Raw genomic sequence first — 18402 nt, 5'->3', positions numbered from 1 at the left:
CCTCTCTCAGCTCCTGTGTGTCCTTGCTTCTTTCTCCCAGGGCATTTCTCTCTAAGCATCTGGAGGTCCTCTCTTAGCTTCTCCAGGGCAAACTCTGGGCTTCATCTCTTAGCTTAGCATCTCCAAACATCCTTCTGTCCACATTTCTAAGGATCAGCAAGCATCTAGGTCTGTGTTGACTCTTAGCTTCTCTCTTAAATACTCCAGTGAACTAATCAAAACCCATCCTGAATGGGTGGGGTTCACACCTCCATGGAAATAATTTAATCAGAGTTCTCACCCACAGTTGAGTGGGTCACATCTCCATGGAAACACTCAACCAAAAGTTTCACCCAACAAGACTGCATTAAAAGTTCATGACTTTTGTGGGGGACATAATATATCCAAACCAACACAAATAAACTCTACCTTTTCTGGGTTTTCTTTCTGAGAAGTTTGCATGAAGTTGTTTTTATTTACTGATGGGTCTACCCTGATCAGAATAACCAATTCTCTAAACAAACAAACAAACAAAAAAACCAGCAGTAGGACTAGTGGGTTGTCCAAATGTTGAGCGATATATACTTAGGGTAACTAAGAATGTTTTACTTGGGGATTACATCTCACTATTGTTCAAACCCTGACTAGCATCCAATCTTTAGAAAAAAAAGATCAAGTTTACTCAATATTCCACACATTTCAAGCCTATAAGAAAATTAACTAAGAAGAGGTGGCTTTAAGTTTTAATTCAGAAATACCACTTTTTATTAGGTAGCTTATCAAGGATGTAAAGAACTAAATAACAGCCTTACCTCAGTATGAGGAGTAGGTGGCAAAACTGAAGTCTCATTTTCAGCAACATTTCCAGTTGGCCCATTATTTGGTGAACTGGGACCAGATCCTGGAGAACTGCTACTGACTGAAGATTCTGAAACACATTGTGAAGTACAAACGTATTCGTGAAAAACATAAAGATGAACTTTAGTTACTATAAATAATATACAGCATTGGATATTTCCCCTGTCTATATGAATGAAAAGCATCATTTCACTAAATAGAGATAACTGTGAAAATTATGGAGCATTTGTAAATTTTCATGCCACTTTTCCCCCTTTCTTTTCACTGCTAAAAAACAACAGAGTAACCAATAGTTTCTAGAGAAGTGAAGATATCCAATTAGAGAATGCTTTAGGAGCTTTTGATGAAGTTAAAAGAGAAAGAAAAGGAACTTCTCTTGCTCTTATGTTACCATAAAAAATAACTGTGATGGAGATTGTGTGCTTGTAAAGGTCATAAAAACATGCCATCAATACAAGCAGGCCTGGAGCCTTTCCTGTTGTGTCTGGAAAATGCTTAATTGCTATGCTATAAACTGCTCTTTATCTGAAATACAAAGACTACACCTCATTATAGCATATCTTAGTGTTGTATGAATAAAATATGACAGAATGTAAAATCTTAGCATTGCATTGATGGCCTTGGACATCAACTGATCTTAATTCTGCCAAACTGATTTTCCAAAAGCTGAGAAGTTGCTTAAATTTAGTATGTCAAATTTCAAACACTGATATAACAAGAAGCTACTTTTAGTAAAGTTAACCGCAATGCAGATTATATTTTTAACTTCTCTCATTCAACAGTAGATATAAAACTCACAAATTCACAAGCACCTAAATTTATGAGGGGACCAATGCATTTATTAAGGCACCTAATTAACAAAAATACAAACATCCAATTCCTGTATACAGAACTAACAGAATTCATCCTGTCATGACTTGTCAAACTATGTATTCAGCTCTAATCAATTCCCTATAACATTCTAGTTCATTCATTTCAAAATTTTTCTAGTTGGCTCACCCTTAAGTCTTGTTAACCTGACTCTATACAAATGATCCTGCCTCAGATTTCTCAGAGATTGAGGATTTCTGGCATGAAGATCTAGCATATTTTTTTCTACCTCATGATTATGTTATTCAAACTTTCCTTTCCCATCTCAAATGCAAAGTATTTTTCTTTCTCTCCTCCCTCCAATGCTAGCTCATTTCCTTTCACCCAAGATCCCATGCCCTTTCACTTGTTTCAGGACTTTGCTCCATCAATTATCTTGAATCTTTAGGCCTCCTTCCCCTCGAGAATTGTCCTCCTAGTCTTAAGCATCCTAATAATTCTTGAGAAGTAGTAAGTGTATTTGAAGGCTTTGACACCACAGTCCTCATTCTCCTCATTCTTTCTAGAGCAATGCTCTCTAACTCACTGTTTGTTTTTCCACCTCTCTGATTTTCCCTCCTTCTGCCACTCTCTAAATATAAGATTGTCACCCACTCAAGTTTGTGGTCTTAGCTCTTTTCTCTTTCCCTTGTCAAAGTCACTCAATAGTGTCACATCACTGCAATTTTAGGCAGATGAATCTTGTGAAATATCTGTATTTCTCACCTTTACTTCCAGCCCGAATCTCTATGGAATACTGGGTATTTTTTAATCTCCCCTTACATGTTTGTCAAACTTGATGTATTTGAATATAAAGTACTATGCTTATCTCTGTTATTTTACCATCCTCCCCTCTTCACCCCCCCGCCCAGTCTAATCAGTTACTAGGTCCTTTCAATATTTTTCTCTATGTTACCTCTCATCTAGTTTCAACTACAATCACCTTAGTTTAAACCCTCATTATTCTCTCATATACTATTCAAGATGCCTCTTAATATTTCCAAGTTGCAACAACAGTCTCTAAAAACTTTCTTATACACTGCTGCCAGATGGATCATACTGAGACACCATTCACCATGTCCCTCTGCTCCCAAATCAGCCCAACATTATTTCCTACTATGGCCCCTCCTGCACTCGGCAGTGAGCCAAACAAAATCACCTACTCGCCATATGTGCCACTTTTCCATTTTATAGTTTTTTATCCTCCTTTTCCTCCACTTGGAATACATCATTGCAGGCTGCCTTTCTGTCTATTTATCTTGCTTCTATTTTGATTAATCTCTTTTTCATTTTTGCCTCTTTCTTGTTTACTTTTATTTGTCTCATTTCCAAATCCTGTCTTTTATAGAAAATGTATTCTTAATATTCTGTCTTACCAATTTTAAATTATATTATTTTAATTTTTTTATGTGATACACAGAAATATTTCACCATATAGGAATAAAAATTTACGGCAACAAACACTGTAATAAGATTCTACAACATTAAACTGATAGGCTCTTGGAGGAGGTAACAAATCATCTCCTGGAAACACTGAGGAAATCTCAGATAAGAAATGACACTGGAACTGGAGATTGAAGTAGATTAGCTCATGAAATGGGGACAATGGAAAACAGAGTGGAGTAGAAGGTACTGCATGCTCCAGGATGAGCCAAGGCTTAGCACTTTAGAAGACCATGGTCTTTTGGGGGAAAGGAGAAAGAAAACATTTGCATTTGCAAAAGAGGAAGATGGCAAGTTTAATTTTCCCATGTCATTTACTGAAAAGAGGGTAGTGGCTTGTGTTTAAAAAGAACATATATTTGAACCTATGAAATGGGGGAGAGAGAAGAGATACAGAGGTGAGAGAACAGTGATGGCTATTTAATTCTTACGATGCTATGATGGTCTCTGACTAGTTAACAAAAATAATTAGTACTGACATTCAAAGAGAGATCACCCAAATTAGATGAAAGTTAGCACAGAAAGGGGGAGGAGTACAAGCAGACAGAGCTCTGTGTCTGGTAGTGTGGTAGTGCAAAGCTCCCCAAAGGCATATGGAGTAACTGCAACATAGCACTTAAAAATATCTAACAAAGCACCCGTTTCCCAGTGATCAGAAATGTTTCTAATAAATGCACAAGTGTCTCTTTGAATGCATATTATGTCCTGAGATAAACTGGGGAGACTCTCTCACAAAACCAAGAAGGGAAAAACATCATATTTCAAAGGGAAAGAAGCTCTAGTAACACTCTGGTACTCTGGTACTCCTAACTCTTATAACATTACTCAGTGATTGCTCTATATTCACATGCAATTGGGGAAGAAAAAGTGAGTAACTGGTGACCACAGATAAAAAGAATTACGATCATAAAAGAGAATAACAGGAGAATAGACAAGAACATTGAGATAAATAAATATGATCTTAAATATTAAGATTCTAAATGCAAACAAAAGCATTGTATATGTATTTATTTTTCTATTTTCTTCAAATTTTTCTGGAATGAAGGAGCCCACTATTTCCAATTAGAAAAACTTTTTACATTAGACATGTTCATTATTCATTTACATTCATTAAAACAGATTTACCCTCACTTCCCTCCACAAACTTCATCCCCACCAAGGGCTTTTATTAGGGAAACTCAAGATTTTTACTTAATTAAATACAGTGCTATTTCTTGGGGATAAAAGTCTGTAACTTAGAATTTAGAATTCAGTTGGTCTATAAGTGTTTATACTTGAAAATAAACGTAAACTCTATTAAGGTAACTTCTCTTCATTTTTCATTTCTTTACTATTTCTTATCCCTGAAGTGAAAAATTTTCTCATTGTAAACACTAGTAACTTTCTTCAGATAAGCATGTTAATCTGTTAGGTTTGAATATGATACTGAATTTTTTTTAAACCTGTCAAACTTTTAAGTTGCATTAATGTTCTGTGAATAAATATACTTTATCCACCTCTACCTCCATAATCCCCAAACTGACTCTCCAAAGGAGATATAGGAAACAAATTTTGAAATCCAGCTAAGGATAAGACCTGAACTTACAGAATAATATCAATTGACTAAATGGGTATAAGCACAATTCTTCCTTGAGAACGGAGAAAAATAATTGAAGATGACCTTTCTCCTTTATTGATGCATCCAAAGAAACAGACCAGGTACAGTGCCTGGCTCTGAATAGGCACTTACAAACAGTAGCCAGTATTAATACTTGGGCTAGCCTTTTTTGGTTCTTGTACCCCTAGGTCTTCTCTAATTTCATATCAGGTACAACGGGGACTAGGGGGATTTGTAAGACATCAGGTTGAATTTCCTAAGCTGCTCACCCCAGTACTAACTAGGCAGCTAAAAAAATAAGGACTCTTCCATTTGAGACTAGTGAAAATGACAGTCTCTTTCCCTTCATAAAAGGCAATATATCCCCCTTGTGACATAAGTCCCAGCTCACTAGTAAACACATAAAGTCATTTATGAGTTCCGTAAATTTGTTGAAAAGTCAAGGTTTTGCTGTTCCACATAGTTTAATTTTCCCAGATGTATTTTGTACATTCATGTTTTAATATGCGGGAAATGCTCTTCTTGGACTCCCTCTGCTCAGTTCTGATCAAATTTCATTAAAAGTTATGCTCTCCTGGTTGGCATTCCCGAAATAGACTGCCCATTTCTGAAGAGATTATTAAGGTGAGCCTTGGTGTTCCCTAGTCACGCTGTGATTGACACATAGCTCCATTTTTTCCCAATCATTTCCTGTTTAATACAGTTGGTGAATACATAGCAAGATTTACTGAACTACTTGTGAGTTTCCAACATTTCAGGAAATGTTTCTCCTCAAAATAACTTAATATACAGAAGGCATTTTTTTCTAAACTATTTTTTTTTCATTCCTACTACCAGCATTTATTAGTGTAAGTCTGCCCAGTCCTCAATTACCTGTCACCTCAAACATTCTCTTCTTGAATGAAGTGACAACATTTCCATCCTTCCGCCTGAGTAAGGGGCTGCTTCTCCTTTCTGCCACTTTCTGTTTTAACCTGGACCGCACCTTCAAGTTGGGCTCAGAGGCTGGGAATTGAGACAAAGAAAATAGATAAAAATTAAAAAATAGAGAGCCAATTGCTCCTGTGGATAAAAGAGTCTCACCCATTTCTTGGCCCCTTCTCTTTCTCAAATTAAAATCCCAAGCATGTAAATAAGGCATTTGGCTCTAAATTAATTAAACAAATACAGTAATTATTTTTGTGACATGTGTGAAATGTTTTTCTATTTCTCTAGATATGAAAATGAAAAGGGAGCAAAAATAGTTTTCTTATTTTATCTAACGGAAATGGGCTTGCTAATGGGAGCTCTAATCACTAATTATGTTTGGGTCAGACTAAGATTTATTATGCTTCATTGCCAGTCCTCTTAATTCTCTCAAGGGTGAAACTCAGCAACTACAAAACCAGTAATGTAACGTGATCTTAGAGACTTTGGCCTGACTTCTGGTAATAAGACAACACCTCTGTGGCAGCTTTTAATTATCTCTAGCAAGTAATTTATGTCTAATTCTGATTCCTGGAATATTTCTTCGTCAGCAGTTTCTAACTTGCTTGATATAATAATGCCAAATCAACTACAATCTTTGCTGAATAAACCTTTCTATACATTCAGAATACAATTAATTTGAATGGTCTAATGGCATCTTAGAATTGAAAGCTCTGACTTACTTTGGTTACATGTTCCAAAATACAAATACACTTTATTTTTTTCATGTTTCAAAGGGAATATTTCTTTAGCACCATGAAGCATTTTGGGAGAATATACTTTATTCATACATACCTCTAAAAAGATACATTTATGTTGCTATTTCTTTGTTTCTATAATTTGTAATTCTTTATTAGATTTTTAAAGCAATTATACATTAGAAAAATAGAAATACTGGGTTTCTTTGTGTAGTAGAAATCTGATGATGATGATGGTGGTGGTGAAGGTGCTGCTGCTGCTCCTGCCCCTGCTAATTATCAAGAGGATGCTTCTGATGATGACAATTATGAGTTACATATTGCATTCTGTGTTCTAGTATTGCTCTAAGCACTTAATTAATACTAATTTGTTTAATCCTAAAAAGCCCTTGAGATAGATACTATTAATACCTTGATTATATTGATGAGGAAACCAAAACAAAAGAGGGTAAGTAACTTGCCCAAGGTCACATGCGTAAAAAAAGGCAGGCTCTGACCCCAGGTAGCGTCTGGTTCAGTTCGAATGTTCTCGACACTGAAAATGCCACTTCTCCACCCTTCCCTATGCATGAACACCACAAAAATTATAAAATAGATTTTCCAGACCATCTGCATCATAAACAATGTTTAAGGTAGCCAGAATTTTTGATTGTGGAAAATTCTTTCAAGGAATTTTATATTTTTGACAGACTACAAAGGATTTCAAAAGTAAAACTTAGAAAAGATCTTTCTTTCTTATTGTTTCTTCCAGAATGTAAACACCTATACTTTCGGTTTCTCTACATTCTTTTCTTTTTTCCCTTCTTTTTCATTGTGGGTCCTCTTGCATTTTGCTAGATTTTCTATGTTAAACAAAATAGGAACTCGAAAGATAAAGTTCAGTTACACAAAACAAAACAAGTAACTTTTTTTTGCATTCCAGTTACACAAAATAAACCTTTTTTTTTTTTTTGCATTTTATGCCTGAAAATACGGTTAAAGCAGAAAATGAGAGGAGGACCAGAGAGATCTGAACTGAGAATGAAAAGCTCAGGGTGACCAGAGAGCTTAAACATATAGGTTCTTGGGCATCCCACCTGGAGGCAAAGCAAGGAAACCGTTTTGGGGAAAGATTAAGGCTCTTTCTAGAACATTCCAGAATGTCAACCTACTCTACTGTAGTGGAGAAGTCTGAGTCTTGATTACTAGCATCCAACTCAGACCAGATCCAAGTGAAAAAAATGGGATGTAGAATTTAGTTAAAATGGTTTCTCTGCCAACATTTATTTTTAAATTCCTTCAAATACACCAATCTTGTCTCTGAAAAACTATAGGTAATAAATATATGCATTCACACCTTCAGTAAGAAAGGTGAGGAACTCAAACTCTAGGAACTAAATATATTGGTTTCGGCTGTACTTTTGCTTATAACTCTAGGACAAAAATTACAGGTTCTCAGTCTCAGAAGGAAACATGACTTTACGATGAAATTTAATGCTATAGATTTGCTGTCCAGAGGGAGTAAATCCAGAGGGAGTAAATCAACTGATTAATCATTTTGAAAGACACTGGGTAGAGTAGAAAAGGCACTGCATTTTCACTGAGAAGATGTGGAGTTGAGCCCACAATGCACTACTTCCCAGCTATGTAATTTCAGTGAGACTCTAGTCCTTTCTGAGTCAGGTTCTTCATTTGTGAAACATGAAATCTAATTCCTTTCTTGCTTCACAGAATTGTGGCCACAATTAGATACCTGAGAATGTTGAAGATCCGGGTAAATGTGAAAGGAAAGAAAATGTTTATGGAATTTATATTATTGCTACTATTGGGTTACCCAGCTAGTCTGGGTAACTAGTCCACAGCTCAAATCTTCCAATTCTCAGCCCAATCCTCCTTTAGCCTTAGAGGTGAGAATAGCTTCCCACTGTTGTTATTTTCTGGATGCCTCAACATCCTTAAGCAGTTACAATGACCTGCACCCTTCTTTGTAAGAGGTCCCTTGATAAAATCCACACCATATGGTGTGGATTTTGTTACCTTCCAGGACCCTGATTAATAAAGTTCTACCATCTTGCAAGGTTATTGTAGAATCAAAAGAAATAATGACTACGATAGGGTAAATCAGAGGTTCCCCAGTGGGGAAGATTTTGCCCCCAGGGGACATTTGGGAATCCTGAGAGACCTTTTTATTGTCATTATGCCATCAGTGGGGGGGATTGGTTTGCTCCTGGCATCTAGTGTGTAGAAGCCAAGGATGCTGCTAAACATCCTACAATGCACACGACAGCCACTCATAAAGGATTATCTGGCACAAAAGGTCAAGGGTGAGAAACCCTGGGGTAAGCAATCAAGAAATGGCAGTGAACGAGTTTGTTACATTGGGGTGATCAAAGGATACTGTATCCAAGAATATCATGTCAGAGATTCTCAAAGGATGTAGAAGGCTAAGGGAAGAAAGGTAGGAATATTGGAAATCAGGGCATACTATATATAGCCTGAAAAAAACAGTTAAATATTTCAATAAATTTTATACCTGTAAATTAATTTTACAACTTTTAAATAACACTAATAATTCTAAAGAAAGTAAAGCTAGATAACTTGTACTGTCTGGTGGAGATACACAAGAAGGCACAATTCTTAATATTGGGAAATATAATATTTGAGGCATTGTGATATTTTCATCTTTATCATTTGAGAATATGGTATTTTTAAAACTAGGAATCACTGATATATTTGTCCTCTACACTGTAAAGTACAGCTATGTTTATTTTCATGAAATACATAATATATAACTTCTCTATGTAAAGGCTCACATCTATTGGTGCTAGCTAAAGCTTTTTCCTCTATTTTAATACTGGTTTTGAGTCACCAGAGATATTAGTATCTCAATGGTGGGTGGCAAGGTTTGAGATGATAGATAGCCATCATTTAGTCTTCGTGATGCTCTATAAACTCACTCATAACATTTCAGAAGCCCACACACCAAAGCTCAGCACCATACATATGCAAGCAAAATTACTCACCTATTATGCTGACTCAGTTTGCAGTTGGAGTTAATTCCATTTTTAATGCTCTGGTTTCTCCAGACTGAAGATTTCCATGCTAGTGACCTACTAATGGGCTGTAAATCCTCAGAGCCCCCCGAAAGATATCACTAGCTGGGGAGAAATTCGGCTTGTATATGAATGTATTTCATGCCTGGTTGAATTAATTGCCTTCCTATTTTTACTCTACACCCATCACTCTCTACATCTCAATTAATCACAGAAACAGAAGACAAGCATTTTACCACGTGTGCCCATCCAAATGAATTTGCCAGCTGAGGAGATAACCCTGCATGAAAATTTGATTACTATCATTTAAACGAAAACAATCATATTATAGTAAAGAGCACGGACTTAAAAACATTTTATCTTTTCACTTAAAACTATTTTTTTCAATTTTTACTTCACAAAAGGAAACAGAATACATTTTAAAAATGCCTCAAGAACACCACAATTTCAAATATTTATACCCATACTGATCTCCAGGGTGTAGACCAAACTAGGGTGATAGGGTATGAAGATAAAAACTGGGAAAGGAATAGTAAAGTTAGGAAGCAGAACCACAGATTTAAAAATTAGAATTCCAAGCCCCAGTAACTGACAAGGTTCATACTTATTTTATTAAGAGGTGATTGGTGTGTATGGGGGGGAAGATGGGAGGATATGTGTCACTTTCACACATGCACACACAGACACACAAACTCACAACTATCTTTTGCAGAAGCACACAGATCTCTGAGCCTAATTAGTCAGATTCAAGTTCCAATGCTAACTCTTTCACATATAACCTGTAACCCTGGGCAAGGTGTTTTCACCTCTGTTAATCATTTTATCATCTATAAAAGAGCAGTAACTTTATTTATCAGACATTGTGGTGGAAGATTAAAAGGTGGAATAAAGACCCTATCTCAATTGGCTGTCTGATGCAAAAACAAAAATTGTTCAATTGACATGACACATGTTGAATAAATGTTTAATGCCGTCCATGTATAATAATAAGGAGCTTATATTAAAACAAAACAAAACAAAATAAAATAAGTAGAGGGAAAGAGGGTTACCACTAGTCTATTCCTTTTCCTAGTGTGATGTGTCTACAACAACAACAAATAACAATTCTTTTTTATTTTTTACTAAATATATTTTAAACACGTTATGGTCAATAATTGACTGTATATATTTCCCTCACTTTTTTATTTGCTTGTTTATAATTTCTACTCTATTTAGTTCTATGTCTTGAATAATCACTATCCACAAAGACATACTGTTTGTATTTTGCCTCTATTCACTTTTAATCCTAAATTATGAGTACTTTTTACAACAATTCTTTAGACAAAATTTCTGTACCCCATGAAGTTCTTGATTCGCACTGGGAATGAATATAAGGGAAAAAGGAAGAGGTATACCTCGAATAATGTATAATAATGCTATTAATTAAGACTGGTAATTAAAACAAGATTAAGTACTAGATTAATAAATCTTTCTTTATACTAATAATTATTTGAGATGTGCAACAACTCAACATGCACCTTTAGATCTATAACAGTAGGTGAAGGGTAGGGCCCCAGCATCAGCCAGATCTTTGTTGGCATTGATGTATTCTTCCCTGTTCTACGGAATATCTGTGGGATTTCTCCATCCAGTTCCCTCCTCTCCTGGGTTTCTCCTGTCATCTTCTACACAAAGGGCTACTTTAGGACCTGCCATATTCTAATGCTCTATCATTTGGAACCAAACACATATAACCCATCACCTTCCCACTCTACTGTGAATGTCCTTTATGAAGACTTGGTTTGCTAGAGGAGTTCCTGCCTAAGTCACTTCTCTCACCTCGGCTAGCACTATAGAAATCCATGCCTCATGCACTGTTCAATTGAACAACCATTTCAATTATGAAAAGACACTTTGGAGATACAGTGAACTCTATATTCTAGGTGATCAAGAGACACAAGTTACTCTAGTTAAATGTTTCATATTTAGATAAAAACTATGTATTTTCAAAATTATCATTCAGAATTTATACAATACATCTAACAGAAAATTGTGCTGGTTTGTTTTTTAGCCTGGATAATATGAATCATTAATGTTATGAGTCAGGTTTTATGCCGTCTGAAATCAATGAGCAAAATTTCTAATCTAACTATTTTTAGTTATAACCATTTAACTATATGTAATTCATACATGGAAAGTTTTAAAAATATGTTTATTTAGAATTTTAGTTTCTAATAACATTCATGGTAATATATGAATGCAGCTTCCTGGAGAAATTATAATAATTTTCTTTGTTGATTCAGAAATATTACTGCAGACATCTATCCATTCTCTTATTGAGACTATACCAATTAGACCTATGTGTTCAGAGACAATGCTCATTTTCATAAAGCATATCACTATGTCACCCATGTTACTCTGTTTGCAGTGATGGGCTATGAAAAATTCATTTTTAAAACATTTATTGCTTTCTTTTGATTATGCAAGCCATACATGACTGAGATTTTAACCGATGGGACAAATTAAGCATATCCTGCTAAAATGTTTCCTTTGTGTTTTATGTGTAAAAGTATGTGAAAATGTCAATCATTACATTTACGATTGTAACCAGTTTGTTCACCAACAATGTACTTTACCCCAGGCAATGAGTTTTTACAAGGCAATTATATATTATTTTTAAAATACCTTATGTAGATACACTCTACATCATTTATCCACATTTACATGTGAATATGCCACATTTTATTTAAGTATTTGATAATGTTAGACATTTAGGTGGTCTGCAATGTTTTGCTTTTAAATATAGCACCATGACACATATCATTGTCTCAATTTCTGTGCATTTATATTTCCCGTCATCAGTGTAAATGGGAATTCAATCCTTGGTTTTCTCACATATCAAAACCCCAACTGCCTCTTTATGATTAGGGAAAAAAGATGCCAATGGACATGCAGAGTAGAGAATATTATCAAATCCTTGCAAGCAGCTCAGAGCAGCTTGAGAAGGCAAGTTGGGTTCCTGGGTACAAGGAGCATAGTCTAGAATGGGAAGGTTGTTAGTTCTGGGTGTTTCTTTCAGCACTGAGGGACTCCTCATCTGACTGACGGGCCAGAGCAGGGCCCTCTAAAGCTCAGGGGCCCAGCGCAGGGGACCCTGTTGCCTAAATCTAAGAGCCACACTCTATGCTGAGTCCTGTTTCCTTTTCCTCACCACTGTTTCTCCAAGGCCCACCAGAGTGCCTGGTTTCAGCCAGCTCAGTCAGCACTTGCTAAAACTCACTGACTGACTGAATGGATGAATGCACAAATTGCTGCCCGATGCTGGTTTTTGTTTGGTTTTGCTTTTTAAATTTTTAATGCTAAGAGAAACAGAGGGTCAAATGACTATTTTCTACAAATTTTTATGGCATTTTAAGTATAAATTACCATTTTTAACAGATAAGATACTGTAATCCAAACAATGTAATTCTGAGACAAACAAATTATAACAGTAAGTTATGACGTATTTAATCACTTTTTATATTTAAAATTAAAGCTTTTTATTTATTTCATTCCAGTATTTAAATTCATTTCACAGTATTGAATAACAATATTGAGTTGCTAGTTTCATGAGGACTAGGACCATACCTTTTATGTTTCCATTATTTATTCAGCACCTATATGGTGTGAACAACATAGAATAAACCAATTAGCTATTGAATGAATGAATGGGAAAAAGAAGTATGTTAAGTGCTGAGGTAACTGTCTCAAAAATAAGATATTCCTCCTAGATATTCATGGCCTAGCAAGAATGAATAACAAACTAACTGTGATCAGTACCATGTGACAGGTCTAAGGAGAGTGTTGAAACTGTACAGGCAAAGAGATTCATTTGTCTTGAGTGCATATCATGGCCCCAGTGAGATTTGGATAGGTAGAGTTGGGAGGGAAGTGCAGCTCTAGGTAGAACCACCACCACTGATAGGGAAAGGGAGGGAAGATAAGGTTTCAAAGATGAATATTAAGCAAAATTTAGCTAAATTATAGAACATTAACAGAGACTATTCATCCCGAATCTTTAAACTCCTTCCCTCTTCTGGCTCCTTCTCCTAGGCACGTAGACATGAGCAAATCTTTCCCATTCAAATAAATATAAGCTTTCCCTAGATATACATCTTACTAGCTCTTGCTGGCATGTTACTTCAATTCACAGTTAAGTTCTTAAAGAGTAGTTTTATACTTGCCACCACCACTTCCTAAACCTCAAACCACTGCAATATGTCTCCAACCTTCGCTGCTTCACCAAAATTCCTCTACCAGAGACAGTGCTTAGAACAGTAAATGTAATAATTGATTTTTGTGTCTATTCCCATTACTTAGCAAATATACAGGCTTATGGTGGGTGTCTCAATAAAGAGTTGATGAATGAATAACTGCATACTTGTATATATCCATGTATGAAAGGAACCTTATTAAAAAGCTGAGTTGTAAATGTCATTGAGAAGAGAACTAGCTGAACTTCAACTTCTCTAACGTCTAAGATTTTCTTTATGCTGAAGATTATTGCAAGAGGTCTTAGAGATCAGCTGTGGAATGCAGAAAGAATTTCATTTTTCTGGCAAGTATCACACATAATGTGTTAGAGTCAAGGAAATCAATATCCCATACCGACTAGAATATCTTCTTATGTTAATACCTTTATATGCTTTAATTTTAAAATAAAAATAACTTATTTACCCTAAAGACAAATGGTGAAAATTTATATATTTTTGCATTATCTTTATTTCACCAAAAATAGACTAGATTATGAACAAGATTCACTCTTCCTCAACACACTTTCTAAAATAACTTTTCTTTACATGAAGCCTAAAGAATGTTTAGAATAAAATCTTACTTCTGAATTAGTATTTCACAACTTAATAATGGGCTACTCTGGAAGAAGTCTTAACTTATAGACAGTTACATCTTTTTTCTAAGAGAAAGGCCCCTTTTAAGTTCCAAAATTTTATAATTATATATAAATTTCAGAATTACTTAATTCTGCTATAAATCTTCTTTTAGTAATGAACTAACTCCTGTCTAAGCATGACAAAAAACAAACCATATACTTTCTGCTTTTATTTACCTCATCAAATAGATAAACCTCTTATGCACCCTTTTAATCAGAAATGCCATGAGAAGCAGTTTATTCGTGAAAGCCAAAATCCTTCCTACCCAGAGCTACTTACGTAAAGATAAATGCGAAGTGATTTCATGAGAAAGTGAGTACCATCTTTATGGGTGAGATGTGCATTGAGCAGCCCCATATTTGATAGGGACATACGCTGGGAGAGCACAGAATTCCTCCCAGAAAACAGCCTTACAATCAGATTGAATGATCCAGAAAATTAACACCTATCCCCTGCTACCTCAATGGGTATCAACATGAATCTAAACTTCATTGTACTTATTTGTGCGCTCAGCCTGAATCTCACTTTGTCATATCCATAAAACTCTGGATTTTTTTTTTTCCAGTCTTGACTCCACCACCAACTTTGTGATTTGGGTAAAGAATTTAATGTTTTTTTTGCCTCGGTTTTCCTGCCTACAAGTGTGGACAATAATATATATATTCCCCTAACCTTAAAGAGTTCAGAAACATGGAATAGTATGGACACAGTGAAACTCTGTCTAATTTAAATGCCATAAAAATTACTCTCTTCAAATTTATTGCTTTTAACTTTTTCTCTCTCATTAGTTTGAAAATTTTCAGCACATTTCCATATAATTTTAAAATTATCCTCTAGTTTGACACTTCATTCCATGGGAATTAAAATAAAATAATATTTAAAAGGCCAAAATATCACCTTGTTAACATGAAAAAACTGTTTTTTTTCCATCTTGCCTAATTTATAGCCATTCAAAAGGAGTCATTCAATCCCTTTCTTCCAAATTAAATTACTGCAAAATAAATTCTTAAACATTCTTTAATAAACACCTTAAAAATTTTAATAGCTAAATAGATGTATACTAGCTTCTATTTTAGTCCATACATTCATTTATTCATTTATGAAAACTTTATTGAGTACCTATTATAAGCTTCCTGAAGATGCTGGGATACAATACCAAGTAAGCTTTAGATGTTGTCCTCAAGAATTTTTCAGGTAAGTACAGAATTTAAATTTTAATATGGAGACATATGAATATTTGGCATAAAAAAAGGATTACATTTTGAGGTCTCGTAGGTAGAAAAGGCACCAGGTAAAGCTTAAAAGAAGGGAAATATGAGTCAGCGGAGTTTTTAAAGAGGCCTATGCACTATTCAAGCAGGTGCTTTAGGAAGAGCAAAGAGCATTTGGAAAACCAGGTGTGAGTGCCTCGTGTGAAAGACTTTTTCATGGAATTGCAATTTGTTTTGTACTGCTAAGGTAAAGAGGTACGAGGTGGTGGGATGGTAGTGGTAACAAAGAAGTTAGAAAGGGAGGGAGGAGAAAGAGTTTGCCATTGAAGGGCTTTAGCCTTGTATGCACAGGGGTGACATTAAATGTACTTAAGTAGGACGATTAGGAAGACAAGACTTAAATTTTGGAGAGACAGGGGATGGACTGAACAGGGGTGTGCTAGAGGCAGAGAATGGTCAATGATTAGAATGGGGATTGAACTTTGTGGGAACTGTACTAAAACAGGTGTCATGATAATAAAGAGGAAATTTAAGTAAAGCAATGAAGGAGGTGCCCCGTGTGCCAACCAGATTTCCGGATTAGACCACTTTGTAGATGGTGGTTCCATTACCCTTTTTAGGGAATCACGTTGCTTGGATAGTTTGGCTTTCTGGCCAATCTTGTCATATACATATTTTTTTTTAAGTCCAATAACTGCTACTTGTAACTGTTATCTCCCTCAATATAATTTTAAGTCTTTACAGTCAACCCCTAATCTATTTGGTCCTTCAAAATCCCTCAGCTACACCAGGGTGCCATGAATCAGGAGCACCAATGAGAAAGTGTCAGCACTGGCTTCCAGCCAACAGGAATTTTGCCTCCACCCTGTTCAAATGCCACTTAGCTTCTAGCTCTTCTTTTTCTATTTCAAAACCTTCCCAGCCATTTGGGCAGGTCTTGTTATTGTTTATTTTTCTTTGAAAGTTTCAATTTTCTTCATGATTTTGGGATGTTCTTGGTAATTCACTTCTGCCTCAATAGAAAATAGTTTTGCTTTATTATATCTTTATTATAATATTCTTCACAATATGTATTTATAAGGAAACAAGTATCTATTTCAGATTGATGCGAAGGGCAATATTTCACCTCCAGATTTACTAGGGTCTCCCCAGAACTGTCCTCTAGAGCTTCAGTTAAACACCTTCTTTTCAATCAACTTTCTCTGTATGATTTCCTGGATAACAAAATTTCATACAAACTGCAATAAAAATGCCAAAAAGGCAGTAATTCAAAGCATGTTGTGGAAAACATCATCATAATGATAACTCTTTTAGTAGTGGGCAATTAATGCTCTCCTTCAAAGATGTCCATTTCCTACTCCCTAGAACTGTGCATAAGCTACCTCATATAGCAAAGGAGGAATTTAAGGTTGCAAATGGAATTCAGGTTGCTTATCAACTGACTTTAAGGTAAGGAGATTATCCTGGAATATCCAGGTAGGCCCAATGTAATCACTAGGATCCTTTAAATATGTGAAAGAGAAAGCCAAGAGAGAGTGTCAGACTGATGAAAGGTGATGGTCACTGACGTCTTTGCAGATGGAGGAAGGGGTTCAAAAGCTTGGGAATGCGGGCAGCCTCCAGAAGCTGGAAAAGCAAGAAAGTGGATTCTCTCCTAGAGCCTCCAAGAAAAAAAAAAACAGCCCTGCTGACACCTTGATTTTAGTCCGGTGAGACCCATTTTGGACTTCTAACCTCTGGAACCATAAGATAATAAATCTGTGTTGTTTTAAGCAACTCAGTTTGTGGTAACAATTCTTTACAGCAGTTGGAGGAATTAATATAGCAGTCTAATGAATTTCATGGTTGGTGCTGCTTGGGATGTTTGAATATTCTGAAACACTGGTTCTGAGTAGACCAGGTTTTACATGCTATATTTTTATTGTATTATTTTTAGGTAATGAAGTAGGAAGTTAAAGAGCACTATTAATGATAATATGAACATCATTTAGCAAAAATCACAGGATAACAACTTACTTAAAATTAGTATTCACCACTTTATGAGATTTAATTTTGCATAAAAGGTAAAGGCTTTATTAATTTTATTTTAATATATTTAATATTATGTTTTATTATAATAAAATATTATGTTTTATTATAAAAAGATATTTTTATATTTTATATTCATATATTTATATTTTAAAATATAAAATAATATTGTATTTAATAACATATTTTATTAATATATCTGTTTATTAGCAAAGAGATCCAAAGAAGAAAAAAGGCAAAAAACATAACTTTTTTGGTTTGTTTTAATTGTTTCTGGGAAAGTTCCGTAAGAGTATAAGTTAAAGATCATTTCTCTTAACCCAAAATACTAGGAATACTTTGTACATATTAAACAAACATGATATGTAATCTCCAAACTTGAGTGGGACTTTTTTTATTAATAGATTCCATTTGAGATATTAAATTATTAAGCCAAATAACTCTACGATAAGGCCAATTATATAGCACAATTTCCCTTTTAATTTCATTTTCAGTGAAAGGGGAAAAACAGTTTAAACCTCCAATTAGTTACTTTCAAAATGTAGTTAGTTAAAACATCTTTGCTTTTGTATATAGCTTTTATGGTAGGAGATATAATTCCAGCCTCCTACAATTTAATCAGCTAAATATGAAATGTAACCTTCCATATGGTAAATGAATTTAACAGATATAATTGTGTCCTATCATAACTCAGTAAGACACTGAGGAAAACTATTGAAATGCTATTTCCTTTTCTTTAGAAGAGAATTATGTGCACTTTCAGCCTGTTTTGCAAATCTAAAAGTTAAAGTCAACAGGGAGGTATCACTCTCTTTACATGAGTTTCCCATGAGA

The 18402-nt window shown here is 35.0% G+C and overlaps 1 protein-coding gene across 18 annotated transcripts in view; it reads right to left on the bottom strand.

The window, feature by feature from the left end:
• The window catches only part of HDAC9 (histone deacetylase 9), a 996855-nt gene that overhangs the window by 420612 nt on the left and 557841 nt on the right, over nt 1-18402 (bottom strand). For 12 of the 18 annotated variants that reach the window (XM_037836859.1, XM_037836851.1, XM_037836849.1 and 9 more), the window contains 2 exons: nt 5600-5731; nt 792-907 (listed from right to left, as the gene is read on the bottom strand). In XM_037836859.1, coding sequence (XP_037692787.1) covers nt 792-907; nt 5600-5731 — 248 coding nt within the window. The remainder of the gene's footprint in view (nt 1-791; nt 908-5599; nt 5732-18402) is intronic. The other 6 variants (XM_037836858.1, XM_037836856.1, XM_037836857.1 and 3 more) reach the window with 1 other exon arrangement.

Source organism: Choloepus didactylus, chromosome 5 (genome assembly GCF_015220235.1).
Source record: "Choloepus didactylus isolate mChoDid1 chromosome 5, mChoDid1.pri, whole genome shotgun sequence".
In the NCBI taxonomy this organism is placed as follows: domain Eukaryota; kingdom Metazoa; phylum Chordata; class Mammalia; order Pilosa; family Megalonychidae; genus Choloepus; species Choloepus didactylus.
Note: the sequence above shows the minus strand (reverse complement) of the source record. Positions and strands in the feature narration are given on the sequence as shown.